Genomic DNA, 17,450 nt, shown 5'->3' with positions numbered 1-17,450 from the left:
CTGCACCCGGTAGGGGTGCAGCAAGCTGCACTTATGTGCCTCTCATCCTATTATACTATAGCAAATGGGGTTTACAGTGTAGTGCTTATTGTTTCATTACATTTGATTATCCTTCAATTACCACATCATACTCGGTCCTCATAGGCTTCTCGCACCATGTGTGTAATAGGTCATATACCATAAAATTCAATGATATGGAAGGCATTTATGCTTTCACTAACAACATTCACCAAACACACCCATCATGAAGATTTGCTTAAACAATTAAATCATGTTTGATATTGATAGGACATGTGACCCTACCGTCTTCATGTCGTTGTCTTTCCTGCTGGCAGAAGATACAAGAATCAGCCAAAGGTTATGAGACAAGAGCTATATATCTATGAGCATATTTGCTAATATAACTTGCTTTATAAAACCAATGTAAGCTATCAAGTGATACCCATGGTTTGAATGCTCGCTTGCTCTCGGTTTTTGCGCCATTGGCGCAACGGGTCATCTAGTTGAACATATAAACCTTCAAGAAGTCATAGGCAGAACCAAGGCCTCCACGTCGCCCCTAATTCGCTATAAACAGTATTGCTGCCACCGCGTGTAAATTTTGTGCCCCGCCGAGGGCATTTTGGTCTTTTTACGTGCAGGGTATAAATTGCCAATCCCGTGGAGAAACCCTCGCCGCCGCCTCCCGTCCCACTCGCCTCCCCCTCCTCGTCGCCCTCCTCTCTCTCTCTCTCTCGCTAACCCCTCTCTTTCCCCATCGCCCTACCCACGCCGGCCGGTTCCGGCAAGCTCCGCCCGCCGCACGCCCCCGAGCTCCCCAAGATCTGTGCCACTGCGCCGCCGCCTCCTCCCCTCCACTTCTCTCCTCCTCTGCCCCCCACGCATGGTCGCCGTCACTCGTCTCTGTAGGAGAGAGAGGATGAGAGGAAGAGAGAGAAGGAAGGAGAGGAGGGAGAAAGAGAGAGGAAAGAGGAGATGGAGGTGTGTGGGCTGATGGGAGAAGGTCTCACGCCGGCGTCGGCCTACGTCTGCGAGGTCGGGCGAGATCTGGCGGTTGGCGGCGGCTCGATCCGCTCCTGGATCGGGAGCTGCGAGGAGGCTGGGGCTCTTGGGCGTGCCATGCGCTGGGGGCTGGAGGAGGCTGGTTTGGTGGTTGCTCAGGTTTGGAGCAGCAAGGATATGGGCTGCATTTTCTTGGAGCAGCAAGCAATGGAGCCAAGGTGAATAAGCAACATATACTCGATCGCACTGCTCAAACCATACATGCTTGGAAAAAATTAATGTGTTCTTAAGATCTCTATAGGATTAAATGTATTTGTTTGCAGTACTTTCATTCTCTGAAAAGAATGGCGAATCCAAGATTTAGCTCCAAATTATTGCATTTTGTTTCAAAATAGGATGATCTTTCCTTGCTGAATAGACAACATATAGGATAAGAACGTGTATGATGCTGATTTTGGTGGTTTGGACATGGATTTGAGGGTGGAGAATGGCCACATAAAGGAGGCATTCAGGACTGTAAGTATGAATTAAATACATACTACATATCTGATGAAATGCAGGCACAAGGTGTTCTCGTTATAGTTGGGTTCCTCAATCTTTCTAATGTTTTGTTTTGATGTTGCATCGTTTTTTTATTGCAAGCATTGATATATGCGCTCATGCTAGGCAATATAAGGTATTGTCCCATCATTTTTTTATTGTAGGCACTAAAAAATAAAAGAAATAAGAGACCACAACATGTGTTTAACGTACGTTCTTCTCGGTCCTTCTGTGGCTTTATTTGTCACTTAGGTTGCTGCTTACTATGAAAATTATGTTAACTCACCTGCTTTATTTCCTTTCATCAGCATCTATTTTGCTGCTTACATTTTCTGCCTTTTTTCTGCAACGTCCAGGATCTCCTAGGTTGGTGGATCTGCGACGTTCCGGTTCCTGCTGTTGGTCAGCCGTTTCTTTGGTCGAGGTGTGTTCTATTTGATGCTGATCTTCTTTGTGTTTTTTCATGGCCTACTCTGGTGTATACCCTGATTTCCCTTTATTTTTATTTTCGGTCTAGATCTTTGCATGAGAAGTGTTCTTATGTGTACTATATTTTCCCTGCCCTCAACATCTACGAATTATACATACTCTGTTTCTGCCATTTCAATGTCTTATTTCATGTGGCAGATCATTGATGCCCAGTTTATACCTGGTTGATTACAGTAGACCATCTATTTAGTATGGTACCTACAGGCTTTCCTACTCTCATTTTCTACTATAAGTATACTTGATGTATCACCCTTGGTAATTACCATCGGTAGCTTACCAAAAATAATTAAATTTACCGGTTGCTAAATCCAACAATGACAGTTTGTTTCTATTTTGATATATTTCGCATGAAATGATGCCCTACAGATATTCACCACTCATTTCTACTCTCTTTGCCTCACTTTCTGATTAGCTATTTGTGCACCTGACCGCAGGTCTCTTATTCCTTTTATTTTTCACTAGCAGAGATGGGTTAACTTGTTGCCGGCGGTGTCGTCCCACTGGTAGGGTTCCAGCAAGATGCTCAAGAAATTTCTCATGAAAGTGGATGAGTAACGTCATGGCCAGGATCTTCAAAGGGCCAATGTTGCATAGCCTTTACCCACTCTGCACTGCCGTAACATCTCAAGGTGAGAGATCCCTGCTGCTAGATTCTTCTCCTTGGGTGGTTCTAACTCCATCAGCTAAGCATTGTTGGAGTGATTAGAGGTGTTTTATAGTTAATTGATTCTTAATTTTGATGTGGCAGTAGCGACTACTCCCGGTACATCTTGTGTTGATCACGAGCAACACCAAGAGAGATGTCTGGACTATTTGCATGCAGCTTACCTCCAGGTGATTGATTATGATGCGTATGGTCTTTTCCAGCCATGGCAGATGGTATAGTACATACTGATGAGAGGATAGATCATTTATGATGACGTACTATTTTAGATGGTGATACTAAAGTGTTATTCTAAGCAATTAGGTCTCTTATGTAGTCTTATTATTGCATTTTTCGGGTTTGAGAGCATGTTATAATATCTTGGTTATTTTGACACTGGTTATTTTGACACTGCCATGCTTCACATTGCGATGTGTTTACTGTCGCTGTTGGGTGAATAAGCCGCGGCGGTGCACTGTGCTCGACTGGCGCGTGTATGGGCGCGAGCCGGACGCGTCGGGTGAACCGGGTCCGGGGGGTTGGCGTGCGTGTAGGTGTGCGTGTGGTGCGTGGGTGTGTCCACGCAGGTGAACACCGCACGGGCGTGTGCGCGGCATAGCCGTTGGCGATCCGGGGGACGCGGTGTGCACGCCGGTCTGTTGAGGGCTTGGCGCAGGGAGCGCGCGCGTCGAGCGGGCTGGACCGGGTGGCGTAGTGGGCAGGTACGTGCGGGTCGTGGGCAGGTACGTGCGGGTCGTGGCCCGGCGTTGTCCAGGTATAAGAGTCGCCGCGGCGATCGTTGTAATGGTGTGGAGTGAGCTCGAGTTCGAGCTCGAGGGAAAAACAAAGGCGTTCTGTTCAGGGCGCGCCGGCGATGTCGATCGTCCCGTACGCCGGCGGAACAGGCGGGTCGCTGCCGCAGTCGGTGCCACTGCTCACCGGCGACAACTACACGGCGTGGTCGATCAAGGTGGAGGCAAACCTTGATGCGGCCGGGCTGTGGGAGGCGGTGGTGGTGCCGGAGGACGCGGCGGCGGCCGTCATCGCGAAGGAGGACAAGCCCGCGCGCGCCTACCTGCTCGGTGCACTCGCCGAGGACCTGCTGCTGCAGGTGGCGTCGAAGAAGACGACGGCCGAGGTATGGGCGAGTTTGAAGGCCAGGTTTGTGGGCGCGGACCGCGTGCGCGCGGCGCGGCTCATCACGCTCCGGGGGGAATTTGAGCTCCTGCGCATGGCGGAGTCAGAGTCCCTGGACGCGTTCGCCGGGAGGCTTGGTGGCATGGCGGCGCGCTACGCGGCGCTGGGCTCGACCCTGGAGGACGCGGCGCTTGTCAAGAAGCTGCTCGACTCGGTGCCGAACCGCCTGTACGCGGCGGTGGCAGGGATCGAGCAGTTCTGCGACGTCAGCACGATGCTGTTCGAGGACGCGTTGGGGCGGCTGAAGGCATTTGACGAGCGGCTGCGACGACGCGATCAGGCGGGCGGCGAGCGACCTGACGGCGAGCTGCTGTACACGGCGGCGCAATGGCGGGCGCGGGAGCAGCGACGAGGTGGTGCACGGGACGACGACGACGTGCGCAGCGAGGCGTTGGGCTTCGGCGGGAATCGGCGCGGTCGCTGCTACAAGTGCGGCGAACGGGGGCATTTCAAGCGCGAGTGCCCGCAGCTCAAGAAGGCACCGGCGGCGGAGCGAGCCCTCCTCGTGGACGACGTCGAGGACGCCGGGCTGCTCTGAGCCGCGGCTTAGGGCGCGAGTGTTTGGTGAATAAGCCGCGGCGGTGCACTGGGCTCGACTGGCGCGTGTATGGGCGCGAGCCGGACGCGTCGGGTGCACCGGGTCCGCGGGGTTGGCGTGCGTGTAGGTGTGCGTGTGGTGCGTGGGTGTGTCCACGCAGGTGAACACCGCACGGGCGTGTGCGCGGCATAGCTGTTGGCGATTCGGGGGACGCGGTGTGCACGCCGGTCTGTTGAGGGCTTGGCGCGGGGAGCGCGTCGAGCGGGCCGGACCGGGTGGCGTAGTGGGCAGGTACGTGCAGGTCGTGGCCCGGCGTTGTCCTGGTATAAGAGTCGCCGCGGCAATCGTTGTAATGGTGTGGAGTGAGCTCGAGTTCGTGCTCGAGGGAAAAACAAAGGCGTTCGTGCGCCGGAACTCCACCGTGTCCCCCTTTTCTTTGTGTCTTCTTCTTCCTTGCTTCGGTTTGGTCTAAGGCGAGGTGACAGAGAGAGAGAGCTAGGGTAGAGGGAGAGCTAGGGCATAGCCACGGCAACCACAGTCGCAGTTTGGAAATATTACTGATAGATGCTTGGCACACTGGCAAGTAAAGTTGTTTTGAGGCCTGAGTCATGTAAAATGACGATATAGCCTTCTTTATAGCTCCAATATACATGTATTACATTTGGAATGAAGCTTATGTACCTTTTTCGCATTTGTTTGATTGTTGAATGCTTCCAATTGACCCCGAATAGAAAGAAGAAAGCATTTGAAACTTATTGTGGTCAACCATGAAAGCATGTTTCAGAAAATGCATGATAGCCATATATGTCAACCAGCTTTTCCTTGTTTGTAATTTGTACCAGCCTTCTGATAAAATTTAGAGAGGCTGCACTTGTTTGTGTCTGGTATTTAGAATACTTCTGTCTTGTCGTGTACTATCCTGAATTGGTGATATTAACCAGTATGGTTTAATATAATTATTCATGTGTTAGCTATTAGGTTGATTGGTTGTAATCATCAGTATCACTTGGCGTACGAACCCTGCATACTAGCTGGTGAGAGATCCAAAAACTGTTCTCAATCAGTGACGCCTTAAGTGAATGTGTAATATCTAGAGTTCTGTATTTGAATAGCAGACTACTTTTGATGTTTCTCAGTTTCTTGAGTCCTATATATCTCCCAAAAACATAACAGACTAATTTTGATGTTTTGGATTTTATCCCATGAGTGCCTCTGCAAAAGTTGTTGAATTGCTTCCTTATGCTTCCACCTATTTGCTTTGTGATAAAAGTTCACACCATGGTGTTAATAAGTATGAATTATTGTCACCTGCAGCAGGCCTTCTCAAGCTGATGAAATTGGTTCCTTCCATTTGTTAGCTGGACAGCTATAGCTGCACAATGCAAGGGTGAGACTACCAACCGGTGTAGGACAAGGTATGCACACGGCGTTGCGGGAAGAGGTAGTCAAAGGAGATAGATATGTAGACGGCACAATGTAGGCCAAGCGCTAGGGATGAGGATATGGCGTGGCGTGAAGAGGTAGTCCACAAACCTCCGTTCATTTTCCTGCCTGCTCATTTCCGGTCCGTTCCGTTCCCCCCTCATGGCACCCGTGTTCGTGTCTCCTGGCCTGATATGTGCGTGTGTGGTTCTTCTGCAGCTCGCGGTGAGGATTGCTGTGTCCAACCTGCCGCCAAGAGGAAATAGTTTGTGTGGCGCTCGTAAATAGAGAGTATTCTGGTCGAAAGGTACATGAAAGAATAGGGAAACTTCTGTCATTTTCTTTGGTCTCTGAAAAATAAATGGTGATATGGGCTGATACATTGCTAAATTACAAGATACAAACTCACTTCTCTTTTTTGATTTTTGGTTTACTTCGTTGTGCTACAATGGCTCTCCTAGAAATGTTCTTCCATGCTTTGATGTGCACAATCCAGAAAGTGCATGCATCCAGAAACCAAATAGGATTTTGTGTGTGTTATCTTCTCGTAAGTCTTGTGCTCGTCCAATAAGAATAAGGTTTGGTGGTATTGCTTTTGTCTGTCACCCGGTAGATTTCAGACTTCAAGCTAGCTGCAGTTATTTCAGGTTATATGTGCAAATCTTTGGTGTGACATGATTGGTAACTGACCATAAATACGTTGCAATCTGACATGTCTAATTCTTGATTTATGTGGTACCATGGTCTAAAAATTGGTCCTAAAGATACATGATGTTTTTGTACAAAGTTGAGACAGTTATTTTGAAACGGAGGGAGTATTAGATTATTTTGTTCCTTTTTAATTTGGTTCTAAAGATATAGTTTCAGAGTGATCATTTTGCATCAGCCAAGCTTGCCGTTGTTACAAATAATTGTTTTGTTGTCTTCAATTCACTTTCGCTACAAGCATTACTGTTCCAGTTTTTTTTTGTTATTGATCATGCCATTTTTCTTTCTGCCTTTGTAGCTGAAAGATTAGTGAGACAGACTAAATTCTGGACATGTTCCATGTGAGAGAAATAGCATGTTGATTTCATCTTGAAAATAATCATAGCTAAGGGATGAGGTTCGTAACTGAGGGTCAGAGGAAGAAGTTGCGAGGCTTGAAACTCTCCCTGTGAAGGGCTCAGGGACAGTAGCGAGGACAATGCCTCTTTAGTTGTAATTGTGATACTCCTGATATGCAAGTAAACATTCCTGTGATACTCCTTATGCTAAAATGTTGGTTGTTAGTACAGAGGTGGTGACATTATTTGGTTCTCTGGTATTGATTTCATGATTTATGGTTAATACATGATGTAATACAATCCACATTGTATTATATTTCCAGTTACATCTCCTACTTACTCACTACTAACATTCTTTCTAATTCGCTTAAGGGTGCCCTGGTCATCAAACCGGGTCATCTAGTCGGTTAATAGACGGCTACCGCAGTGCCGGGACCAGACCATACGGCTTTCGGGTAATTGCGATACCGGTGCTCTGTTTCTAAATATTTGTTCTTTTTAAGATTTTAAATGGATCCTTTTTAAAAAAATTAAATGAACCATCAGATGTATATAGACATATTTTAGAGTATAGATTCATTCATTTTTCTCCTTAAGTAGTCGCTTGTTGGAATCTCTAGAAAGAGATATATTTAGGAATGGAGGGAGTATCACTGTTCGACAAGTTGTGCTGCTCGCAGCCAATAACTACATGCAGTACGGTACGAAGTCTGATACACAGTGCTGAAACGAAGATAAGTATCAGAGCTTGATATTGCTAGGGAAGTATCGCAGGTTCAGAGAGCAACGGCCACACAGTGCCTGATCGAAGATAAAGTTTACTACAGCTTTGATATGGATGGGGAAATAGTTCAGCTCTTCTGAGTGTTGCCTCCCTCCAGCTCTTTCCTCAGCTGCAGTGAGAAATCATCGTTCACGTCGTCATCATCCCAGTCATCCTCCCATTGCTGGACAGCTTCGTTGCCATCTTCCTTGTCATCCCATTCTGTAATATACAAGAAAATGGGGTTAACGAGACGAACAATTTCATCACCATACAAGATTCAGCACAATCATGTTACATGCAAAATTACTTCAAGAGATTATGACGACAAAAGTATATACGTCTCCACAGAGCAGAGTAAAAAGAAATGCTACACACAAGACCATCTGCGACCAGGAAGCAGAACATACACTCACACAGTAGTCATATCACAAGCAAACGGAACTGAGGGGCGAAGCTTCAGAAAGTAGCTATCATAACTACTGATAAAAGCTATGCAAATGGAAAGCCGAATTAGCAACACAAAGTATCATACTGTGTCCTAGCAAAATTTACCAGTTCAGTTACTGAACACCATAATAATGCAACATAAGTGTATACATTCAGCAAAAGCAAGAAAAGAAACGAAGAAGACCCTAATCATATAGCTCATGATATAACCCACTGTAATATGATTTTACTTGCTGCAGGACAAACGTACTTGACATTCAGCAGTCATAGGTCACACGTAAGAATTAAGAATTCATCTATACACATGAAGTACATTGTTTTCAATAAGTCGGTTAGTTGCCACCAGTGGCCAGGCCTACTAGTCTCGGGGGATTTCAGTAGGCAGGCAGCAGGTTTAAGTTTATAATACATGTTTCATGCGACTTTTAGTGGGCACTAAAGCATACTTTTATAGTATGCACAAAAATAAATAGCTGACATAAATCTCCGGGAGACAGGCCCTCTCACACGCTCTTCTTTCTTCGATTTAACCTGCTGCACTAAAAATCCAACTTTAACTTAGACTCAGGAGACCAACTTTACTCCCCCACTTCCCAAACTCTCTCATGATAGTGGGCCAGAGGCCACCAAATTAGGCTACTTGGAATTACTAGTCAACTGCCAGTCAGATCGAGCCGGTAGTTAACTCCTGCCAATTGGCAATTGTGAACTTGTCGTAAACTTGTAGAACTAGAAACCTTTAACTTCATCAAAGAATCAGGTATAGACACAACTTACAAAATAGGTTTTGATATAACCAAACCTAAATCTCATTACAATGACAAAAGCAGTTATCACCCTGTATCTAACCCTCTGGATTCAAATCAGGTTTGAAAATTGATGTAAAGTAGAAAGAGTACTGTCCCACCACAAGCTAGAAGACTTCCTCTTGTTAGGATCCAAGAAAACCTTAAAGCATTATCTCCTCCAAACATCTTCTTCCCATTTAAAAAAGGAAAATTGCCATTAAACTGTTATGTGTGCCTTATACATGCTTCTAGATCCTATGAGGCCAGCATAGGGCCATGCACAAACAAGTTTGTCCACCAGCACAAGAATGACCACAGACAGCAAAGGGGAAAAAGGACAAAGGTTTAGATAGATCATACAGTTTGCAGATAGCATGTTCACAGATGCTATTTCTGGACATTGACATGGCAAGGTAACTTATCAGACCAACATTTAGCCTCTCGAACACTCAATACAACACATAACAATATGCTAATTGATGAAACAGTCAAACAACAATGGGTTTATTTTCTATTACCCTTCCAATCTACATGGACTGATCATTCCAATTGTGCAGTTTTAGGCAGTCATGTCAACACTGAAGAAACAGGGATTGAAGATCAATGTTCCCAAGGGAGAACATGTGCAACACCTAGTTGTGTGTGCCTGATATTTAATCTAGAAGAAATAATCATGAAGATAAATACAACAAGATCAGACCATCTGTTGTATGCTTAACTAAGAGGAAAGTAGTAACAAGTACTGATAAACATGTACAAACAATATCGAAAATAACCTATTCCGCTAATTATTCAGGAAGCAGTAGTGAATGAAGATTATAAATGACATCAGATGGCCACTGAAAGCACACGTTATACTGCTGAGGTCATGACTATCTCACGCTTGGTAAAATCCGCATCGGAAACAATCCAGTTGCAACCAATTTGCCCTTAATTTTAGGCGAATCTCTCATGAAACCGATCTTGAAAGTAAGCTTGAGATGACCGACATATCCATCGCACATACCTTGTTCGGATCAACCCAAACCTAATCGACCAAATCGACATCACGACGCCAACAAGCTATGTTGAACTGACCGTGTTTGCCTAGATACAGCAACAGTGCTGCGGCGAGAGGGGGGAGCGGGGTGAGCTTGCGCATACCTTGGTCGATCTCGAACTCCTCGAACTCGTCGTCGTCCTCGAGGAGGTCCATCTTGGCGGCCTCCGCCTTCGCGTCCGCCGGCGCTGCCGCCGCCATCGATGCTGGTGCTAGTATCTAGCTGCGACGCGGCCGAGTAGATCAGAGGGTTAGCAGAGAGATCCGGATTAGTTCGTGCGCGCGTGCGTGCTGGGGATTGTGGGGGAGGGACGAGGGATCAAGAGCGCCACCTACCTGATTCGCGTGGAGAAGAAGAAAGGGGGAACCCTAGACCTGGGCGCGGCTGCTCGTCGGGAGAGATGCCAGCCTGATGGGGTCGAAAGTTAAAACGGAGGCTCCAGCAGCTTCTCGGCCTATTGTTCTGGTCCGGGTCCGCTTGTCCGCGGCTTCACCGACCGAAGTGACCCTACCACTACTTTGCGAGGGGATTTTTGATCTACGGGTGTATATACATCTTAGATAAGAAAAAAATTAAACAAAAATTTGAAAATATTTTTAAAATAAACTTGATCTTTCATTGTACTGGTGAAAAAATCCACAAAAAGAAAAGTCCCTTTGACTGCTTTTCAAAAAAACAAATTTCCAGCCAAAATAGTGTGAATAGTGACTTAAAATAGCAAATAATTATTTTTTCCCTGAAATCAATGCTGGTTTGATTTAACCAAATTTAGGCCTCCGTGAAAGGAAAACGAATTTTAGGCCATGAAAAGAAGGCCTGCAAATTCAGTTGTGATAGCCAGCTCTTATGCTTTTGAAATCGCTGCCTTCCATGAATCACGGGATTCAAGCCTCTAGTCATATATTTTCGTCCATATAACATTCTCGTATTTGCTGTCAAACACACTGATGGCCCACCAATTTATGACTACTCTTACGCGACCTCTTCAGGCCTTTCGGTCGCGCTTCTTCCTCGGCGCCCTTGGACGCCGCCCTCTTCCCCTCAAGGGAAGGATTCCCTTCCCTCGTGTCCTCCTCCACGTCGTCCTCGTGGGTGGAAGAGGCATGGGTCTCCTCGGATCGGGTGACCGAGGTCTCCCTTGTTCGGAGGCCCGCCTTGCCCTTCGAAGGCTTCGCCTTCTTGGGGAGGACCACGTGTGGCTCCTCGGTTAAGTAAGCAGGGGAGTCATCTCCCCCTCGGGCAGTGGCATCGGGCATAGCATTTGTTGCGCCTTGGAGATCCACTTCTGCAGAATGCATAAACCAACTGGCTAGCCGAAATTTATGAGGCTCAAAAAAAGCACGGAAAGTGAAATTGTGCGCTTAGAATTACCTCGGGGGCGTCATGGCCGACTTCGAAGCCGCAGTCGCTCCCTTCAAGAGGAAACCCGTCCTCGGACGGCTTGAACAGCAGCGTCCACATCCCGGCCGAGGTGGAGCGGAAGAAGTGGTTGATGGGTACCACGTCCTCGGGCTTGTGCGCCCACATTAGGGTGGCCCGGGCTTGGAGTGGTAGGACGCGGGAATGGAGCATGACCTTCACTACATCCACCAGCTGAAGATTCTTCTTGTCTGACCAGAACTCAATCTTCTGGAGCAGCGCCTTCACCTCCGCTGGGTTCCCCCAGTCCATGCCCTTCTTCTTCCAGGACACCAGCTTCTTCGGGAGCCCAGCCGAGAACGCCGGGACCTCGGCCTGGCCGGCACTGAGTGGCTCGGTGATGTAAAACCACTCACGCTGCCACTCCTTGATGGTCTCTATGAACATGCCTTTGAACCAGCCGACCTTCTGGTTCTTGCTTAACATAGCGCCTCCGCACTCTGCGAGCTTAGAGCCGCTGGACTTCGGCTTGACGCCGAAGATCTTCAGCCATAGTCTGAAGTGTGACTCAATGTGGAGGAAGGCCTCGCAGACCGTGATGAAGGAGGAGCGGTGGAGGATGGAATTTGGGGCTAGATGATGGAAATCTAGCCCATAGTAAAACATGATCCCACGCATGAAAGGGTGCAGCGGGAACCCCAGGCCTCTGATAAGGTGGGGGACGAAGACGACCCGCTGCCTAGGATTGGGAGCGGGCACCCGCTGGTTCGGGTGTGGCGCATGGGTGCAAACCTCAGTGGTGATGTACCCCACACTGTGCAACTCCAGAATGGTGCCCTCTATAACAAAGGAGCCGCCCCAGTGCCCCTTAAGGTTGGCGTCATCCATGGCTAGTGGCGGAGGTGGAGAAGTGTTGTAGAGGTAAAGCTAGGTCGGGGATTAGATCTGGGCGCTGGAGCTCGAGAGGCAGTAGGCAAGGAGGAGGGAGTGTACTTTTCTCGTCAATCCCCTTTTGCTCTTATAAAGGCTAATAAAGGGCCAAGAGTCCCTCCAGTCGCGCCATTGAAATCACCACTACCCGTAAAAGATGTCATTATGCGTAAGGGAGAGACAAAATCTTGATGATATCCCTTAAAAAATGGGCACGATCTCCATTTAGATGGGACGTGCCAATACGAGGATTGCCTCGGGCCGCGATTCGAGTGAGTAGTAATTGCTCGCCCGGTCATGGGTGGTGTTGTTTCGATAAAGTTGTCAGGCTAGGAGTACTAATCACACCTACGCGGCAGGCCTTCGAGGCTAAGTAACCCCACGCCTTCGAACGCGGCATGGGTTCAGCTGGGTCCTGGTCGGGGCACCATTCCTTTGAGGAGTGGTCCGGGATGGCTTTGAATAAGGGAGAGAATCTCGGAATGGAAAAGGGGAACTCACGTGTCGAGCCAAGGACTTCGGATCCGGAGTTGTTAACATCAAAAGGTCGCCCTCAATATAGAAGACTAGTTCGGGGGCTACTAACAGTGTCCTAGACTAAGGGGTCTTAACCTAGTCGGCCTGTAGTCTTCGGGCTAGGCCAATGGGGCCCTCATTCTCATTAAGGTGGACTCCGGAAGCTACAACTTTGGAACATGATCAAGACTGCGCCTGTCGAAGACTTGACATATACTCCAAGAAATCTCATGCCGCCTCCATGTGCGCCCCTGGATACTGACAGTGTAACCCTAGATCCCCTACCTGGCATGTATATAAGTCGGGGGGTTTATGAAGGAAATATGCCCTAGAGGCAATAATAAAGTTGTTATTTATATTTCCTTATATCATGATAAATGTTTATTATTCATGCTAGAATTGTATTAACCGGAAACTCAGTACATGTGTGAATACATAGACAAAATAGAGTGTCCCTAGTATGCCTCTACTTGACTAGCTCGTTAATCAAAGATGGTTATGTTTCCTGACCATAGACATGTGTTGTCATTTGATGAACGGGATCACATCATTAGAGAATGATGTGATGGACAAGACCCATCCGTTAGCTTAGCATAATGATCATTAAGTTTTATTGCTATTGCTTGCTTCATGACTTATACATATTCCTCTGACTATGAGATTATGTAACTCCCGAATACCGGAAGAACACCTTGTGTGCTATCAAACGTCACAACGTAACTGGGTGATTATAAAGATGCTCTACAGGTGTCTCCGAAGGTGTTTGTTGGGTTGGCATAGATCAAGATTAGGATTTGTCACTCCGAGTATCGGAGAGGTATCTCTGGGCCCTCTCAGTAATGCACATCACTGTAAGCCTTGCAAGAAATGTGACTAATGAGTTAGTTGCAGGATGATGCATTACAGAACGAGTAAAGAGACTTGCGGTAACGAGATTGAACTAGGTATGATGATACCGACGATCGAATCTCGGGAAAGTAACACACCGATGACAAAGGGAATAACGTATATTGTTATTGCGGTTTGACCGATAAAGATCTTCGTAGAATATGTAGGAACCAATATGAGCATCCAGGTTCCGCTATTGGTTATTGACCGGGTGTCTCGGTCATGTCTACATAGTTTTCGAACCCGTAGGGTCCGCACGCTTAACGTTCGATGACGATTTGTATTACGAGTTATGTGTAACCGAAGTTTGATCGGAGTCCTGGATAAGATCACGGACATGACAAGGAGTCTCAAAATGGTTGAGAGGTAAAGATTGATATATTGGACAATGATATTCGGACACCAGAATGGTTTCGGAAAGGTTCAGATATATTTCAGAGTACCGAGGGGTTACCGGAAACCCCCGGGGAAGTATTGGGCCTACATGGGCCTTCGTGGAGAGAGATGGGAGCTCGCAAGGGGTGGCGCGCGCCCCCCTCCAAGGGAGTCCGAATAGGACAAGAGGAGGGGCGCGGCCCCCCTTCCCTCTCCCTCTCCTTCTCCTTCCTTTTCCCCCTCCAATGAGAAAGGAAAAGGGGAGGGGCGAATCCTACTAGGAGTGGAGTCCTAGTAGGACTACCCCCCATGGTGGCCGGCCTCCTCCTCCCCTCCTTTATATACAGGGGCAGGGGGCACCCCATAGCACAACAGTTGTTCTCTTAGCTGTGTGTCGTGCCCCCCTCCACAGTTTAGTCCTCCGGTCATAGCGTCATAGTGCTTAGGCGAAGCTCTGCGCGGATCACATCACCATCACCACGTCGTCGTGCTGATGGTACTCTCCCTCGACCCTCTGCTGGATCAAGAGTTTGAGGGACGTCATCAAGCTGAACGTGTGCTGAACTCGGAGGTGTCGTACGTTCGGTACTAGATCGGTTGGATCGTGAAGATGTTCGACTACATCAACCGCGTTAACCTAACGCTTCCGCTTTCGGTCTACGAGGGTACGTGGACACACTCTCCCCCTCTCGTTGCTATGCATCTCCTAGATAGATCTTGCGCGATCGTAGGATTTTTTTTTCAAATTTCATGCTACGTTCCCCAATAGTTGCATCCGAGCCAGGTCTATGCGTAGATGATATGCACGAGTAGAACACAAAGAGTTGTGGGCGATAATAGTCATACTGCTTACCACCAACGTCTTATTTTGATTCGGCGATATTGTTGGATGAAGCGCCCCGGACCAACATTATATGACCACCTTCATGAGACCGGTTCTACCGACGTGCTTTTGCACACAGGTGGCTGGCGGGTGTCTGTTTCTCCAACTTTAGTTGAATCGAATTTGACTACGGCCGGTCCTTGTTGAAGGTTAAAACAACACACTTGACGGAAAATCGTTGTGGTTTTGTGTTGGGGATCGTTGCAAAAATTAAAAAAATTCTACGCATCACCAAGATCAATCTATGGAGAGACTAGCAACGAGAGAGAGGGGAGTGCATCTTCATACCCTTGAAGATCGCGATGCGGAAGCGTTACAAGAACGCGGATGAAGGAGTCGTACTCGTAGCGATTCAGATCGTGGTTGATTCCGATCTAAGCGTCAAACGACGGCGCCTCCGCGTTCAACACACGTACAGCCCGGGGACGTCTCCTCCTTATTGATCCAACAAGGGGGGGGGGAGAAGTTGAGGGAGAGCTCCGGCATCACGACGGCGTGGTGGCGGTGGAGCTCGTGGTTCTCCGGCAGAGCTTCGCTAAGCGCTACGGAGGAGGAGAAGGTGTAGGAAGGGGGGAGGGTTGCGCCAGGAGAAGGGGGTGTGGTTGCCCTCCCACCCCCCACTATTTATAGGGGAAGGGGAGAGGGGGCCGGCCCCCTAGATCCATCTAGTGGGGGGCGGCCCCTCAGGGGGGGGGGCAGCGGCCCCCTTAGGGTTTCCAACTAGGGGGGCGCCCGCCCCGGGGGGGGGGGGGCAGCGCCCCCCTAGGGTCCAACCCAACTACAGCCCATTAGGTCCTTCGGGGCAGGTGGACCCCCGGAACCCCTTCGGTGGTCCCGGTACAATACCGATAAACCATGAAACCTTTCCGGTGACTGAAACTGGACTTCCCATATATAAATCTTCACCTCCGGACCATTCCGGAACTCCTCGTGACGTCCGGGATCTCATCCGGGACTCCGAACAACTTTCGGTAACCACATACAATTCCCATTACAACTCTAGCGTCACCGAACCTTAAGTGTGTAGACCCTACGGGTTCGGGAACTATGCAGACATGACCGAGACATCTCTCCGGCCAATAACCAACAGCGGGATCTGGATACCCATGTTGGCTCCCACATGTTCCACGATGATCTCATCGGATGAACCACGATGTCAAGGATTCAATCAATCCCGTATACGGTTCCCTTTGTCTACCGGTATAGCACTTGCCCGAGATTCGATCGTCGGTAACACATAAATCAAAGAAGCATTGTGGAATAGTGGCATTTCGTTAATGGCTAAAATGTTCTTAGTGAAAGGGTTGCCGCAAAACCGGCAAACTCAGAGCGGTCTCTGAAAGTGAATAGGAGCATAGCGGCATCATCCAAGTCAAACACGTCTCCTCAGTCAAGGGTCTTCTCGCGCAAATAAGATAAAAAACATAACAACTGATTTCGCTTAATGATACCGATACCTTGTTCAATCTCGTTACGGCAAGTCTCTTTACTCGTTCCGTAACACATCATCCCGTGACCAAACCGTTAGTCACATTGAGCTCATTACGATGATGTCTTATCGAGTGGGCCCAGAGATACCTCTCCATCATACGGAGTGACAAATCCCAGTCTCGATTCGTGCCAACCCATCAGATACTTTCGGGGATACCCGTAGTGTACCTTTATAGCCACCCAGTTACGTTGTGACGTTTGGCACACCCAAAGTACCCTTACGGTATCCGGGAGTTGCACAATCTCATGGTCTAAGGAAAAGATACTTGACATTAGAAAAGCTTTAGCAGATGAACTACACGATCTTGTGCTATGCTTAGGATTGGGTCTTGTCCATCACATCATTATCCTAGTGATGTGATCCCGTTATCAATGACATCCTATGTCCATGGTTAGGAAACCGTAACCATCTATTGATCAACGAGCTAGTCAACTAGACGCTCACTAGGGACATGTTGTGGTCTATGTATTCACACATGTATTACGATTTCCGGATAACACAATTATAGCATGAACAATAGACAATTATCATGAACAAGGAAATATAATAATAACCATTTTATTATTGCCTCTAGGGCATATTTCCAACAGTCTCCCACTTGCACTAGAGTCAATAACCTAGTTACATTGTGATGAATCGAACACCCATAGAGTTTTGGTGTTGATCATGCTTTGCACGTGGAAGAGGTTTAGTCAACGGATCTGCGACATTCAGGTCCGTATGCACTTTACAAATCTCTATGTCTCCATCTTGAACATTTTCACGAATGGAGTTGAAGCGACGCTTGATATGCCTGGTCTTCTTGTGAAACCTGGGCTCCTTTGCAAGGGCAATAGCTCCAGTGTTGTCACAGAAGAGAGTCATCGGGCCCGACGCATTGGGAATAACTTCTAGGTCGGTAATGAACTCCTTCATCCAGATTGCTTCATGTGCTGCCTCCGAGGCTGCCATGTACTCCGCTTCACATGTAGATCCCGCCACGACGCTTTGCTTGCAACTGCACTAGCTGACTGCCCCACCATTCAAAATATACACGTATCCGGTTTGTGACTTGGAGTCATCCAGATCTGTGTCGAAACTAGCATTGAC

At 47.9% G+C, this 17,450-nt stretch overlaps 1 protein-coding gene and 1 long non-coding RNA gene across 6 annotated transcripts; one reads left to right on the top strand and one right to left on the bottom strand.

Annotated features, from left to right (window-relative positions):
* Positions 1-641: 641 nt before the first annotated feature.
* LOC141042334 (uncharacterized) lies at positions 642-7,212 on the top strand. Of its 5 annotated transcripts, none has more exons than XR_012204701.1 (7): positions 642-1,220; positions 1,899-1,966; positions 2,497-2,660; positions 2,780-2,865; positions 5,724-5,929; positions 6,051-6,138; positions 6,838-7,212. It is a non-coding gene; the product is annotated as an uncharacterized lncRNA (long non-coding RNA). The 5 variants fall into 5 exon arrangements; XR_012204702.1 differs by lacking the exon at positions 642-1,220 and adding an exon at positions 1,236-1,518; XR_012204704.1 differs by lacking the exon at positions 642-1,220 and having other exon boundaries at positions 1,734-1,966; positions 5,727-5,929.
* A 389-nt stretch (positions 7,213-7,601) lies between these two features.
* On the bottom strand, positions 7,602-10,430 carry LOC109756946 (protein DELETION OF SUV3 SUPPRESSOR 1(I)). The gene is made up of 3 exons (XM_020315779.4): positions 10,254-10,430; positions 10,022-10,140; positions 7,602-7,862 (listed from the first exon to the last, which is right to left on the bottom strand). Exons 2-3 carry the CDS (start codon positions 10,116-10,118, stop codon positions 7,729-7,731), a joined length of 231 nt encoding a protein of 76 aa, XP_020171368.1. The 5' UTR covers positions 10,119-10,140; positions 10,254-10,430; the 3' UTR covers positions 7,602-7,728.
* Between the last annotated feature and the right edge of the window lie 7,020 nt (positions 10,431-17,450).

The sequence above is a fragment of the Aegilops tauschii genome, chromosome 3 (assembly GCF_002575655.3).
Source record: "Aegilops tauschii subsp. strangulata cultivar AL8/78 chromosome 3, Aet v6.0, whole genome shotgun sequence".
In the NCBI taxonomy this organism is placed as follows: Eukaryota; Viridiplantae; Streptophyta; class Magnoliopsida; order Poales; family Poaceae; genus Aegilops; species Aegilops tauschii.
This window is presented reverse-complemented; position numbering and strand designations above follow the sequence as displayed.